The sequence below is a fragment of the Sinocyclocheilus grahami genome, unplaced genomic scaffold, assembly GCF_001515645.1.
Source record: "Sinocyclocheilus grahami isolate Dianchi unplaced genomic scaffold, SAMN03320097.WGS_v1.1 scaffold1531.1, whole genome shotgun sequence".
NCBI lineage: Eukaryota > Metazoa > Chordata > Actinopteri > Cypriniformes > Cyprinidae > Sinocyclocheilus > Sinocyclocheilus grahami.
In genome coordinates, this window is record NW_015506710.1 from 117,304 (window position 1) to 134,234 (window position 16,931).

A 16,931-nucleotide genomic window follows, 5' to 3' on the forward strand; every position below is an offset into this window, starting at 1 on the left:
AATCAGTCTATTAAAATGCATTTAGAATTATCACATAGTTCAAGATGGGGCAGAAAATGTATATATTTATATAATTTCATATAGTTAATATCACACGAAGAGTGCCAAAAGTCAGCATGATTACAAATGTGATATTGATTTCTTACAACAGTTCAATAAGCAAGTTAATATTAAGATACTTACGTTTTAGACACCATATTTCCTGCCTTTGCTCTATTTCTCCAACAAAAATAATTTCAAACACAGCCACAGCACTGTTTTGCGTCTCTGAGCAACACGACAGTGTTTCCTTCCTGATAAAATCAACCGTTTAAATGATTCGGTTCAATCGCAATGACTCACTTAACAGTGATTTGCTGCCACCTACTGGCAGTTTTAATTTCACATTTAAAGTGCCTTTTCATTTTTAAAATAATCTCAAACATCAGTTTTCAATGTTTTATGTTTAAAATATCAAAATATTATTTATGCATTTGTAATTGCAGGTTAAAGTATTTAATGCATTAAACAGTGTAAATACATGTGTTTCCTCTGCATTGCAAAGATCAATTTTGTTGATACTGATTTCATTTGCTTGGTAACAGCCCAAATGCAAGAATTTGACTCAAAAGATGGTGCACTTTTTTTTCAAACTTGTTGGAAATAATTAATTTATATCACTGCTGTGAACTGACCACACAGAATATGAAGATTATCAAAAAATTCAGGATTCAGCTGTCAGCACAATTAGAGATAAGATATCAGCACAATAGCACACTCTATAGCAAAATATTGTCTAATTATCGTTATTGATAAAATGAGATATCATTTTTTGTCAATATCGCACACCCCTAATTTATGTGGTTTAATTGATAAAATAATTTATTGATGATAATTGTTTAAATTAATATAATAATTAATGTTTCTGACTCATCCATTTTCTTAAAAATGGTTTAAAGGCTGAAATGTGAAGTTTATCATTTTATAAAACGTTTTGTTTTTGTGTGACCACACAGAATATGAAGATTATCAAAAAATTCAGGATTCAGCTGTCAGCACAATTAGAGATAAGATATCAGCACAATAGCACACTCTATAGCAAAATATTGTCTAATTATCGTTATCGATAAAATGAGATATCATTTTTTGTCAATATCGCACACCCCTAATTTATGTGATTTAATTGATAAAATCATTTATTGATGATAATTGTTTAAATTAATATAATAATTAATGTTTCTGACTCATCCATTTTCTTAAAAATGTTTTAAAGGCTGAAATGTGAAGTTTATCATTTTATAAAACGTTTTGTTTTTGTGAAAACTTGTATCTGAACTGTAAATTATGCTTTTTACAGTAATTTTACAGTTTAATATGGTACCACAGACATTGCCCTACCCCGCTTATGGTATTAATTTTATTTGTGCAGATCTTAAAAAGGACTTCAATTTGAGCTTAAAAATCCTGCAGAAACCCTTCGTGATGTCCACACACTGATATAACTGCTCCATAAAATTATTTTATTGCAACGCTTCGACCATCAGGTCGTGCCTGACGAAAGACCTGATGGACGAAACGTTGCAATAAAATAATTATATGGAGCAGTTATATCAGTGTGCAGACATTACGTTTGTTTTCCATCCATTTAATATCTCATTGTAGGGTTGTACCAGCCGTTCGTATGGTCTTAAGGCCTGTTCACTCCAACACAAATGTTCTGCATGTGATTTGTCTGTTCATACCAATGCAAAAAAATGGCATATGGGCTGAGCTAAAGTGCAAATTCACTCTCTGATAGTCAGGGGTGTGAAGTAATGAATTACTAATACTCACGTTACAGTAATTAACTAGTTTCTATCAGTAATTGTACTTTTTTGAGTAGTTTAAAAATTGTGTACTTTTACTTGTACATTTTAAGTGATGTATCGGTACTTTTACTCTGCTATTTTCCTCCGTTTGTGGTCGTTACATGCTTATTTAAATTTTATTTGTATCCATCAACGTGATTGGATAGAGAGTAATAGGTCTTGTGACTTTCGTCAAATCAAATTGTGCATGGAAAACTTTAACCGCCAACTGTTTATCATGGCTGCTGGAAGTGCATTCTTCAAGCATCAATTCTGTCGCATCTTCCTCTAACTTAATACGTTAAGGTAAATTTAGAATTTCTGCTTACTAAATGATTTGTATATATGCTTGCCTGTCTACACTGAAATTTGGTGTGAGGTTGCAGGTATTGCATACAGTGATAACTCACAAGTGCCACGTTCGGTAAATTCCCACTCACTTATGAGACGCGCGAGCTGCGCTTCCTCGTCTCTCTCTCGCGTGCGTTCTGCAGCAGTCACTTGGATAAGTCGTTGTTGCTTGTTGAACTTGTTGACTTTTGATGCGTTTGAGCGCGTAATGCGCGCTGTGAAAAAGTGTGTTGGAAACACAAATTGAGGACCAAATCTGCACCTTATTGATGACCCGTGGCGTTAATATACTGCATCTGTGCCAGCGCGTGATGTAATAAAACTGCAGCTCGTTAATAAACGTCTTTTTTTAATCCATTTTATACAATCTTCCTTCATTTAACAAGTGTACTCGCGCATAAACAATTTTCAAGTTCAACATTTTTTGTTCCGTTCAGTTGTGGATGCTGCTGATTCACCAAGACCGCCGCGGCTCAGCAAAGAGACATGCGTGTGTGTGTGTTTTCCTTTGAAAAATTTTCCCCAGAAATACCTCGCTATTTAATGCATTTTTCCTTACAAATTGTATGATCAGCATGACAATTCGAGTAAATGTGTAAAAGGTATGGCATGAATTTGCCATCCTTCTAGAACAATGTGCATTTATGTTAAAATTGTAACATAAATTATCAAGTTTAGTTATTTTTATTTCTTTATTGCAAAACGCTAAAATTGGCACCGTTTTGGAGAGAAATGGGTTCTCATTTTAACCCATATCATGGTGTGTGATACTGAGCTATGAGTTTCTAATGGTGTTTGTATTTGCACTGTTCTAAACATTAATATTTTATGTGCAACAACAACAGCAGTAGCAGCAGTGGCCATGATTTTAAATCTATTTTTTCTAACTTTATGATTTAAATGGGGATGATTGTACTGAGAATAACTTTCATCTTTTCTTCAACTGAATACTGTTTCCGTGCTGTTTTGATGTATTTTAAAGATAATGTGAATTACAGAATGTACAACGTTTTTCAAATGTATCAAATGCGGTGTACAGCGTTTATTATGAGGGGGTACAATCCACAGCTCAGTATTCACTACTCAATACTCATGAGTACTTTTAAATAGGCTACTCTTTTACTCTTACTCAAGTAGTTTTTTGGACAAGTACTTTTACTCTACTCGCACTACATTTTTTGGAAGGTAATGGTACTTTTACTTGCGTATATTTTTTCAGTACTCTTTCCACCACTGCTGATAGTTGGTGTGTCACTTATGGAAGAGCAGAAATAGAGTGCTACAGAAGGGCAGGGGTGTGCACATTTCCATTTCTGACACCTCATTGTCATGGTGAAGAAAGGAACGCAAATGGTATTTACATGCTTTCAAAAGCTATTCAGATGTTTGTGTTTGCTGAGGTTTCTATCAGACAACACCAAATACAAGAGTACAGAGAGAGAAGAGCCAGTTCTAGATTCTGTCTATTGTAGCTTAGCAAAATGGTCTGTTTCTTAGTGTCACAAAGTCATCATTTTTTTTGTATAACAGCAGCAGCTCTGGGCATGTTACCAAACGCATGGATCTTATTGGTTGGCCTTTTTCACACTGCAATGGAAAAACACCAAAACAAATCTATAAAAAAATAAATTAATCATAAAAATAAATAAATCTGTCACACTGACAGCATATCAATGTTCATGCTGGTCTGAACAGATGTTTTAACAGCTGTTCATTCAAATTAAAATCGCACCAACTTTTCTTAGTGACTACTAATCAGGTTTGTAACTAACTCTGCACATCATTTGGTTGCAACATTTGTTCTTAAGTCAAGACTAAGCTTGTTGTAAGCAATCTAAATAATATGTACAGTAGTTGTAAAAAATGGCATTTTGATAATATTAAGCAACCTTCAAATTTTCAAAAGCCATATTTTAGTGTATCTGATAATCTGATACCCCCCCACACACACACAAACACACATAACTTTCAACAAAAGAAAAAAATGTATGAAATAAAAATCAGTTAAAGTACATTACACAATGCAAAAAATAGTGTATTTAAATACATCTGCCATGTAAAACATCAGCAATTTATGTATTTATTAGTCTTTCTTTCTTTCTTTATGGGGGGTGAGGGGTATATTCTGAATATTTTATATCTGGATATTCCATTTGTATTTTTCACATAAAGATGTGTTTTTACAAGTCACTTCCTGTCTATCCACTGTAGTGAAGCTTACTGTGAACACACACACACACACTCACACACACCTCCCAAGCCACCCAGATAAGTAGAGGCCTGTAATGGCTTGTTTTCTGGTAGATCTGTGCACAGCACGCTTCCCCATATCACAACAGCCCCTCATGGACCTCTTCTTCTGTCTAAGCGGTCCAGGCTGCTGCAGGCTGGGATCAGACACAACAAACCCTGCCCTCCGCACCTGTTTTTTTTTTTACAGCACAGGGTTGTCTACAAGCCATCTCGTACAGCCAGCATCGTTATCAGCACTCCTCCTTTTGGAGAGCTCTGACCCAGCACTAAATATAACCTCTACAATTAGCGCTATCTTGCTAATGCCAGTCACCTCGGCCCTGCTCTGCTCTAGACGGAGGAAAATGCTGTAATTGGTTATTTTAGGTGCGAGCAAAAGGGTATGGGACGCAGACACAAGAAGTGAAGGAGGGAGTAAGAGAGAGCCAAAGAAAAAAAATTAGAAAATGTGAGTTGTGGCGGAGTTGGCCTGTAATGGCTTGTTTTCTGGTAGATCTGTGCACAGCACGCTTCCCCATATCACAACAGCCCCTCATGGACCTCTTCTTCTGTCTAAGCGGTCCAGGCTGCTGCAGGCTGGGATCAGACACAACAAACCCTGCCCTCCGCACCTGTTTTTTTTTTTACAGCACAGGGTTGTCTACAAGCCATCTCGTACAGCCAGCATCGTTATCAGCACTCCTCCTTTTGGAGAGCTCTGACCCAGCACTAAATATAACCTCTACAATTAGCGCTATCTTGCTAATGCCAGTCACCTCGGCCCTGCTCTGCACTAGACGGAGGAAAATGCTGTAATTGGTTATTTTAGGTGCGAGCAAAAGGGTATGGGACGCAGACACAAGAAGTGAAGGAGGGAGTAAGAGAGAGCCAAAGAAAAAAAATTAGAAAATGTGAGTTGTGGCGGGGAGGGTTGATTGAGATGAGGAAAGAGTGAGAAAAGCGAGATGAGTTTTATAATTGGTGAGATTTGTTGGGGTGAAAGATAACAGATGGAGAAGGAATAAGCAAGAGGAAGAAACCCAGACAGAAAGGCTGTGAAAAACAACAGTGTTCAGAAACTACCTTTTAAATATAACTTGTAGCTTGCCAAGTTAGTCATAATTTCAAGTAGTTAAACTAATGGAAAAAAAAAAAACTTATTTTTTCTAAATAAACTATTTCCACTATAAATAACCTTTTGCATATAGAACAGGTCCATGGATGTTAAAGGTTCACTCCTCCTTTTGGAGAGCTCTGACCCAGCACTAAATATAACCTCTACAATTAGCGCTATCTTGCTAATGCCAGTCACCTCGGCCCTGCTCTGCACTAGACGGAGGAAAATGCTGTAATTGGTTATTTTAGGTGCGAGCAAAAGGGTATGGGACGCAGACACAAGAAGTGAAGGAGGGAGTAAGAGAGAGCCAAAGAAAAAAAATTAGAAAATGTGAGTTGTGGCGGAGTTGAGGGTTGATTGAGATGAGGAAAGAGTGAGAAAAGCGAGATGAGTTTTATAATTGGTGAGATTTGTTGGGGTGAAAGATAACAGATGGAGAAGGAATAAGCAAGAGGAAGAAACCCAGACAGAAAGGCTGTGAAAAACAACAGTGTTCAGAAACTACCTTTTAAATATAACTTGTAGCTTGCCAAGTTAGTCATAATTTCAAGTAGTTAAACTAATGGAAAAAAAAAACTTATTTTTTCTAAATAAACTATTTCCACTATAAATAACCTTTGGCATATAGAACAGGTCCATGGATGTTAAAGGTTCTTTATGGAACCATCAATGGCAATAAACATCTGAGACTGTTATTTTGCGTCATTTATATCAGTCTTGTTTTTCAATCCATATTGAAGCTATTTAATGTGCAAGACTTCTGATTCATTAGCCACTATGGGTGAATAACTAAAAGAATAACAAAGGGTAGTGTACAGTAAAACTATAGCCGCTTTTCCACTATCGGGCCCAATGGTTCTCTTTGCTTAACCCTTCCATTCCGTGACAATCCGGGCCAGTCAGCATGGACACGGATTCATTTTCCAATGTGGTGCTGATAACAGAGCTCTTTGGAATGTAACACAAATGCGTCAGTTGTTGACTTGGTAACGCAAGTGTAATGTAAACAGCGATATGGACGATGATCATATATTTCTGCTTTTGGGACTCCTTTTTTTATCTGATATTTATGTTGTTAAATAACAGAAAAAAGGACAACTCTTGACGCGAAAAATAAAATAAACAGAAGGCGATGACGGGTATAATATCAATAAGCGCAAATGTTTCCTTTTTATATACAGTCGTTGCCTTGGTAATGCAAGTTTAATGTAAACAGCGATATGGACGATGATCATATATTTCTGCTTTTGGGACTCCTTTTTTTATCTGATATTTATGTTGTTAAATAACAGAAAAAAGGACACAACTCTTGACGCGAAAAATAAAATAAACAGAAGGCGATGACGGGTATAATATCAATAAGCGCAAATGTTTCCTTTTTATATACGTTTTTATATTGAACATAGCGTAGCTGTTTAGCTGTTTACTTTCAATCAAATAGCGTGCTTCCGCTTTGCCAGCTATGGAGAAACTGGTAGCCAGGCAACAGAGTGGTGAGGTCAAGCACATGCCGTCTACCAGAACGGCTCATTCCGAATTCTGGGCCGAGAGTGGTTTGTAATTGTGCCGCGCCATAGAATTGTCATAATCCTTGCCCTTAAAGAGGTATTTAGAGCAGCTGGACGCTGCTAATGGAAGACGTGATACGCAGTGCGGCTTAAGGTGCCCTTACCTCCTTTCTGCTTGCGTGCAAAGACTACTAACATCCTGAGCCTGATTGCAATGTGTCTGACAATGGACCAGGTGATATGTTCAAACATTTCAAAGAGTTTCAAATCTTTCAATTTTCTTTCAGATATTATTTAGGGGTGGGCGATATAACCAAAATCATATATCACGAGTAATTTCATATCTCGATAACGATATATATCACGATATATATATTTTTTCTTTTAAAAAGGTTTTTATGATATTAAAATATTTGATACCTTATAATTTTCATAATCCTTGTCACCAATGTCAATATCAAACTAATACAAGCCTAAAAAGAGACAATAAAACCCTCAAGCTCACTGAAGATAAATAAACAGTCAGTGATGAAATAAGGATAAGAAACTAATTGCAAGCAATAGGACAAAAAACTACAGTAAATAAGAAACGCTACATACATTGTGTAAATTAATTAGACTTCACTGTGTTAATTCTATCTATCTATCTATCTATCTATCTATCTATCTATCTATCTATCTATCTATCTATTATCTATATATCTATCTATAGATAGATAGATATAATTAATGTGTATTATGTATAGATTATATACATATACGTACAGGTGCATCTCAATAAATTAGAATGTTGTGGAAAAGTTCATTTATTTCTATATATATATATATATATATTAGGCTATTATATAGTATCATAATAGCATTATGTAGTGGTTCAATGCATTATATTGTGTTTTTTTTTTGTCACAGATCGGACTATTTTTTCGGATAAGCAAGAATTTTTTTTTTAAAGCACAGAGAATGACAGTGCCGTGAAGAGTTTTTTGACATAGGCTAATTTTATGTGTGTAGGCCTATGTATACGCAACTCGGTATTTCAGCACTGTCTCTATGCTTGGGCGCGCTTTGATTGTGTGTGAGAACAGCACGTGAGTAACGAATTGAGCTCTCTTTCGTTTCTTCTTCTTGTGGTTTAAAATTGCTTGTACGTGTAAATTGGCAAATTAATCTGCGAATCAAGAGTTTGCCGAATGGTAGGGAATCTTATATCAGAGCAATCTTTAATTTACTTATTTAACATGAAATTGTCAAATTGCTACTCCATATCAATCGCATACAAAGAAAATACAGAATAATTAGAACAATCATTAACATAACAGACTGTGTCCAGGGGGGGCTATTTTTATTTTTTTCCTGGACTCCTTTTTAATGGTTAAATTAAATGTTATTAATCAAAAGCATGTCTAATTAATTAAAATCATGAAACTTACACAATTTAACATCAATTTATTAAAAGTTTAACAAACATTACATGTTTAGGGCCCTATGAAATGTTTTTTTTTTCCAACCTTATGTTTTATTGTTACCAAATTTAGTTTTAGCATATCTAATTATTTGAAAGCATAAAAACAAGTTTAATTTATTCTTACAATAGCCTTATGATTTTTTGCTCAGAAATTCTGTGTTGTGAATTTACATTTAAGGCATAAAACATTCATTTAATCTATCTTTTAAGTAATGAAAATTCAACATTTTATTTTTTGGAAAATAAAGGTAATTTAATATTACAATTAAAACATTGAAGAAATAGTGTATGATTATTCCTTAAAAATAAGGTTTTAATAATTTTAGTAATAGTAGTAGCAGCCTATTACGTATATTCTACTGAACAATAGTAGGCTAATATACAGTATTTCTGCTGCAATGTCTTCAAGTGAAACCAAACTTTTATTTTGATGTGTTGCAGTGAATACCTTTACATTTCTGTGTGTATGTGATATCATATGAGGATAGTTTTACTCAAATGAAATTGTAAAATGCTCATGAAGTGACTCTCAGAGCAGTTCTGGAGATGTTTTTATATATTTATTTATTAGTATATACAGTATTTCTGCTGCAATGTCTTCAAGTGAAACCAAACTTTTATTTTGATGTGTTGCAGTGAATACCTTTACATTTCTGTGTGTATGTGATATCATATGAGGATAGTTTTACTCAAATGAAATTGTAAAATGCTCATGAAGTGACTCTCAGAGCAGTTCTGGAGATGTTTTTCATATATATTTATTTATTAGTGAGACGACAGACGTCAATATCACCGGAAGCGTCACGCACGCTTCAGTACGAGTAGTAAACAAAAATGCACATCTGCGCCATTCATTGACACAGAGACACGCAGAATTCATATTTAAATATGAATCGTTTTTGCTGCTTAATATTTACAAATACCAGTAGGAGTGTGCTCACTTGTGTGTGTGTGTGTGTGTGTGTGTGTGTGTGTGTGTGCGCTTATCGGGGCGGAATTCTGCTGTGCGCCATACAGAGAGTGCGACCATAACATAGAGACCGAAATGACATGCCGTCGTGTAAATAAGATAAATAACATAAGGCTATTTAGTTTGTTTAATAAAAGAACAAATAATTAAAAATATAATACAGTATAAGTCATTACAATCAGTAATTATGTCCCCACTGGATGCAACAAATGCCTTGTTTGTAATGGGTTTTATTGGTTTTGTCTCATCACGCCGGGAGACGACATCACAGTATGGTGAGGGGTGTAACATTTCCGTCACACACTTGAGGTATTTGGCCAATGACAATGCACTTGATAGCTGGCCAATCAGAGCACACCTAGCATTTCAGGCCGATGAGCTTTGTAAAAATCTACGTGTTTCAGAAAGGCGGGACATAGAGGAGAAACAATAATGTCCATTATGTGGAAAATAATGTGTTTTTTTAACCTTAAACCACATAAACACATTGCATTACACCAAATACACAAAATAATGTTCTTTTTAGCAACGTCATATGACCCCTTTTATACAAATGTATTGCTCTGTATTGGTTAATGTTAGTAAATGGGACCTTATTGGGACTTATACATTCTGGCTGACAGCGTAGTAAATTTCTTAAGAAATGTAAAATGTCCAGTTGGCACCGAGGCATTTTAACACACAAACGTGTGGCTTATTGTAAACATTCAGGTATATACCTTGTCTTTTGTGTCACATATATGCTTTATGACTGCCGTACGAGGGAGAGAAAGATGAATTTCCTCGTAAAACGTGAACTGCTGACTTGTTTGTTTTCGCTTTGCTCGTGGAGGTGGAAAAACATCCAGATCCTAAAGTCGTATTTGCATGACTCATTTTACTGGAAGTAATAGCAATAAATTCGGTACCAAAAGAAAGTAAGTTACATAAATTTAACTGTACAGCTGTAGGCATAAATATTCAGTGTCTGGCAAGAAGCTCTCCATGTTTGAGACAGCACTAAAATACTGCTCACAGCTCTTTTAGGACCTGCGTATGCATTTCAGTTCAATATATTTACATACAAATTTCAGAAGTAATTTTTGCACCGTGTGCGTTTATGATAATTCACCTAAATTGTGAACGTTCCAGGCTGCAGTTCCAGTTTCATCTGTATTTCCCCTGTATTAAAGGTGACAGCCTTGGCTGTGTTTTCTTCGTTCGGCAGTGGATTTGTATTGTTGATGGCATTGCCGTTGTATTCATCTTGCATAATTTGTCAAGCGGCGAATTACATGCGTGGGTCCTTCACCTCCGATAACTGCAGTACTAATCTCAGATAAACAGTGTGATAGCCTGAGGTCTTACTCAACTCCTCCTGATTATTACTGCTGGGACTGGAAGACTCAGCGCAAACACACACACACACACACACACACACACACACACACACACTTGCTTTCTCATGCCTTTCCCAATACAGTGAAACTGGAAATAGTCTGTTCCTAGTGGGCACTTCACCTTTTAGTGTTGTTTGTGTTGAGTTTGTAGTCCCCAGGGGACAACAATGCAGTGAATTGATAGTATCCTCTATATTTAGTGTGGAGTGTGTGCTTCCCTCTGTATAGAGAAGTAGGTCCTTCTGTGTGTGTTTGGATATATTGATCACCTGGTAGAAGATGTGTTCAGGTGCACTGAAAAAAAATTCTACTACATTTTTTTAAGGTAAGTGGTTGCAAACAATTTATTTTAGCCACATTAAAAAAAGGTTGAAAGTTAGTCAACTAAATTTGTTTATTTAAATGTAGCTCAAATAAATTGATTTCAACCACTTACGATAAAAAATTTAGTAAATTCAATGACTAATTTTTTTCAGTGTGGAATGTGACGATATCAAATTGTCATATCACGATAATTGCTAAAGCTTTTTAGTATTGAATTAGGTTGCAGAACTTAAGTGTTACCCTCTTAATAACAAGTTTAATAACGTTTTTATATAACAAAATAAGCATTTAAATTCAAAATGTATAAACAAATGTTTAAAACTGATTAAAGTACAAAAGAACACAACTATAAAGAACAATAATAAGGAATCAAGGGTTAAATCCTAGAATTTCCTAAGTGGAATTCTTGAAAAATGTGTTTATAACATTTTAAATATGGATCTTTTTCTTAAAAAAACGCATCGATTCGCTACAGGAGGCATTTATTCAACCTCCGGAGCCATGTGAGGCACTTTTTTATTATGGATGGATGTGCTTTATTTGACTACTTTTGGACTGTTGAAAAAACACCAGCCATTCTAAAGCTTGGAAGAGCAAGGATAATTTTTAATATAATGAAAACGATTGTAAATATGCTTTCGATTGGGGCAAATTAGGTCTGGTTTTGCGCTGTGTTACGCGAACTGCGGCAGCACGCACAGTCTGATCTGGACTTTGGCTCTGGTTCAGATTCACGATCGCATGGAGCGGATCATATGCATGAGTCGGCATATATGAAACACTTTTAAAACTACACAGCCTCAGCATGAATATGATCACTATTTTGTTTTACTAAGGGTGGGTTGCACCAACAAGGATTAAGATTTAATCTAGATTAAATCAAGGTTTAGCTAATAATTCTGTTGCACCAAACTTTAAACCTTGTTTAAAAATAAGCAGGATTACATTTAAACCATCATCTTGATCCTGGATTTAATTTATATTTAAGATAGATTAACTTTAATCATGTTGCTCCATAACTTTAAACTCAGATTTCAATCTCAATTAGGGATTCATTTTAAATTTACAGGTGAGGAGGTTTAAATGAAATAAAGTGCACCTACAGTTACAATTATGTGGCTGATTAAACAAAGAAAACAGTAGAGGGTGTGTTGTGAGGTCTCAGGTGTTTATTACAAATAAAATGGAAGATTTAAGTGCATTGAGCCAGCAGATTGTGAGGGTCTTTGCAGCCCGTAGTAAACTCGCGTCTGCTATCGAGTCCGGGATGTGAATCCGTCACTCATCTTGGTGCATCTCAGCGTACAACAAAGAAAACAGAAATATACTGTATAGCATTTAACGGCAGCGGTGATGATGAAGTGAGCGCCAATGATCGCGGCCACGGCTCTCGTTTCTCACGCCGTTTGAATAACGATAGCAGTTTATTAAGACGGCAGATATTTTACAAGTTTATTTCCTTTTTTGACGCGAGCAACTTTTTATGTCAGAAAGAGAGTTTAGTAGTAAGCAAAGAAAAGTTATGAATATTAGCATTGCTCCTGTTCAATTGCAATGGCGAAATCCATCATGGCGGAGAAAATTAATCGTAGATGGAGGTTTTAACCGCAGGTTAGAGTTCTAATCCCTGATTTGTTAATCTGTGTTTAAAATTAAGTGGTGCAACACAACTCGACTTAAAATAAAACCCAGATCAACAAATCCTTGATTAGCTCTAATCTTGGCTTAATTTAATCCATGTTGATGCAACCCACCGTAAGAGTTTCATATTGAATCTAGGGGTAATCTACGGTGGCTGAGAAGTGCAAAACAAATCACAATTCTGAAAACAAAATAACAAATTGCAACCCCAAATGCAAATCTAAAAAACAAAATAATAATTCAGAAAACACAACGACAAATCCAAAAAACAAAATAACAAGTCAGAAAACACAACGGCAAATTAGACAAACCGGAAGAGGTAGGTATAGTTTGAGACAGCGCCATTGGTTTGAGAATAGATTACTCACCGCTGACTGGGCGAGACATCTGTCAATCAAGGTATACAGGAAGAACAGCAGAGTAGTGGTAGAAAGTTCGGAGATGGTATTAAAGTAGCACAGTTTAAATGTATTGAATGAATTGACCTTACTATGGAATAAAAAATATGCATGTATATTTACAACACTGTACTGTATTGCATTTTATTACCTGTATTATTACACTGTATTATATTACCTTTGAATCAGAATACAAAAAAACTAGTTAACGCTAATGCGAGGGTGTTTCTAATACAGCGTCTATGGGAGTGATGGTAAATTTGACATAGTTCTCTCTTCTGACTGCCGTTATCAGTATCTCTCTAATTTTTTTTTCTTCTTTTCATAAGTTGTGAAAACACTATCGTGGGTTTTTCTTTTGCTATTTGAGCAAATGGGAATGCAAAAAAAAAAAAAAAACAGTCAGAGGGGGGTTAAATTAGGATTTTTTTAATGTGGGGCGGAGATAATTTAAAGGGGATAATATAAATACAAAATATTAAGAGTTGAACAGTCTTTTTATTAGGAAAATTCAACGAATTGAGTAAAAATGAAAATTGATTCTCTGCCAGTAGGAGGCGCTTTTGGAACGTTTTCCCTCGTAACAGCTGTACACAAAAGCTGCACGGCTCTCATAAATGCTACTTTATCAGGCAGTATTCAGGCATTATAATTTAGATGAGATGAAAATCACATAGAACATTTGAGAAACAACCCTTTTTTGGTCTGCAGAGACCTATACTTAGACTTGTCGTTGTTTTCTGACTTGTTATTTTGTTTTTGGATTTGTCGTTGTGTTTTCTGACTTTTTATAATGTTTTTGGAATTGTTGTTGTGTTTTCTGAATTGTTATTTAGCTTTTTAGATTTGCATTTGCATTTGTAATTTGTTATTTTGTTTTTAGAATTGTGATTTGTTTTGCACTTCTCGGCTACCGTAGTAATCTATTAGATTGTGGCTGTCAAATGCGGCTTTACCGAGCTCAGCGGCTCTGGCCCGAGCAGATATAAAAAAAACCGCTATTGGCTATTTTAAAAAGGGGGCAGGTTGCGCGATATGTCCCGCCCTGTCTTCCTGTTTCAGTTAAAATTGCCACCACAGAATAATGCTGCATGTTTCAAGGTACTCCAGGGGACCTTTAAACAAGTCACTTGTTAAATGTCTTTGCAGAAAAGATGCATGAACTACAACTACATCTTGTATAAACTTGTCTTATGCATTTTATATATTCAGAAATAATACGAGGAAAATGCTTCAAAAAAAATCTCAAAAGTCAAGGTAATTCAGTTACTGAAGTTATAACACCAGTAGACTATTATTAAATATAAATGTTCTGTAAAAACAATGAACAGCATCTTTCATCCTGTCACCATGAGTTACAGTTTTTTTTTTTTTTTTAATTCAAATGTGTTGCTTTTCCATTGTTTTTGCTGTGTAAACATGGATGCGTTTGACTTTTGCGCTCGCATCTCTTGCTGTGTCTCTTGCATAAAACAGCATTCTAAAAACGCAGCTCTCCAGTCCGGTAATATTTCTTTTCAAAATCGCGATTCCTCGATTTCTAAAAAAAATACAATTGTGGCAAAACTTTCAATTTGAATTAATCAATAAAATCTGAAAAATCGCCCAGCCCTGCCTTAAAGGGTTGTCCACCATGAACTGAAAATCTTCATACTTTATGCTTCATTACTGTATGTAACTATGACCATTTCAAACAGTATATTGAGTGTAATGTAATGTAATGTGCGGCAGACAGGCAGTTGTTTAATTTGCAGATATCTTAAGATGGGTTATGTTTGTGTCAATCAGATGGACAGTCAGAGCAGATGTATAGAAGAATGATTTTGTTTTCGTTTATCTCTTCTCAGGTATGATTGAGGTGGTGTGTAATATCTTTGTGGAAGTCTCTGGTGTGAGACTGGAGCGAGAAATGCACTCAGGGCTGAAGAGCTGCTCTTCTCTGCTCCTCTGTCTGCTGGACATCATCCACTGCCTGCTCAAAAACCTTTCGTCTGTAGTCCGAATGGCCCTGCAGGTAACATTCTCTCTTTTTCAGTTTTGATTTGCTAGCAAATGTACAAGTAATTGTACATATGTATAGTCAAAGCATTTGCTGATTTGTTGCATACAAAGAAAATAATGCAAAGACAAACTTTGTGCAAAACAACTGACGTAAGTTAAATAAAAATATAAAAAGACACAATATGTAGAGTTTCTAAATTATGAATCATTCTGTGAAAGAATGTTTCCCTGATGCGTGTGTATTATGTTAAAGGGCAGCTCTGTCTCATTTTGGTCTAATTATAGTGAAAAGAAAAGGCAACAATCCCTGTTCACACGGATCCACAAAAACTCTGAATAATGCTTGCTGGGTAGTTGGCGATGTCAGTTACATAATAGGCATGCACATAATGTTGCCATTTTCACAAATTTGCATTTCCATAGTTTATATGGAGCGGATTTGCACTTGCACTTTGCAAACTTGCACTTTGAAACCGGCTTTTAAAAGTTTAAATGGCCAGAACGCATAAAATGTTTGCCATTTTTAGTTGAAAACGGTGTTGTGTAAACACCCCCGTTGAAACTTAGTTTGTCTTCCAGCAACATTAGTTTGTGGCCAACACTCCACACTTGAAGTGCACTTTATAGAATTTTTAGTGTGAACTATTTATACAATTTATACTATAAATTCTATAAAATGTAGATGAAAATGTTTTCTAAACAAACACAAACTCATTTAGATCTACTGTAAAGTATATTCTACTCTGAATCTTCACTCCCCACATTTTTCTCAGATCATGTGAAAATTATCTTTGCAGACAGATACAAAACATTTCGCCTACAATTCGCACCTTTCTAAGAATAACTTTTGGGCAGAGTTTGCACCTCTTCCTTTTTCTGGACCCTCAGCTGTACTTTTCTGTGGATTTTCTCTGCTGCATCTGAAATCACTCACTGTCCGAGTAGCTTTTAGGAAGAACTTTGTGACTGTTAAAGAAGTATTCCTGTGCATGAATAAATTATTATCAAGCATGTGTGGTATGAATGCAATTTGAATGTACAATATCTATAGGTATAGAGCTATAGAGTGAGTTGCGTCATTTCATTGCCATTCACGGCTCTTCTCGCATGGCCTATGGATCGTCAAGTGTCCATTGGATTTGAACTAGTAGCAAAAATAGTAGATCATCCAGGTATGTTTTTTGCCTACTCTTTTATGAATATTGTGAATTCAGACTTAGTGTTTAAAGCAAATTATTGGCTCAGAGCAAAATTTAGGACTAAAAGGAGTAGTTTCTTCCACTGTTAGAAGGAAAAATTCAAGTGATTGCGTCGGTGCCGCATGCGCGCACACAGTTAAGCATTGCTACCTTGACAATGCAGCCTGTTCATTATCATAATAAAATACAGTCAGTCAAACATATGGGGAAAAAACTATGTTGTAAAAAAAAGTAGTAAAATCTGTGCCGTTAAGTGTTATCACAGTACCACCGTGATGTTATGCAAAACATTTTGTTTTACGTGGATATTGGAAAACATAGGCCTAATAAATTATAATTTGCCATTCAAATACATCGCGAATACGGAAACATTTGATTTTGTGTGGAATGAGAGACCCAACGTTGGTTTCAGTTTCGTTTTAGCCTAAATTAATTAGCTTTGGCTTGTCGTTTATATTGCTATAGCTTCTTATATTTTAAATTCTTGTTCTTTTCTAAATACTGTTAATTGAAAGGATTT

At 35.4% G+C, this 16,931-nt stretch overlaps 1 protein-coding gene across 1 annotated transcript in view; it reads left to right on the forward strand.

Moving 5' to 3' along the window:
* Positions 1-16,931, forward strand: part of ulk4 (unc-51 like kinase 4) — a gene marked incomplete at its 5' end in the record, with an annotated part of 180,489 nt that overhangs the window by 108,129 nt on the left and 55,429 nt on the right. Inside the window, one exon of the mRNA XM_016257274.1 lies at positions 15,059-15,225. Coding sequence (XP_016112760.1) covers positions 15,059-15,225 — 167 coding nt within the window. The remainder of the gene's footprint in view (positions 1-15,058; positions 15,226-16,931) is intronic.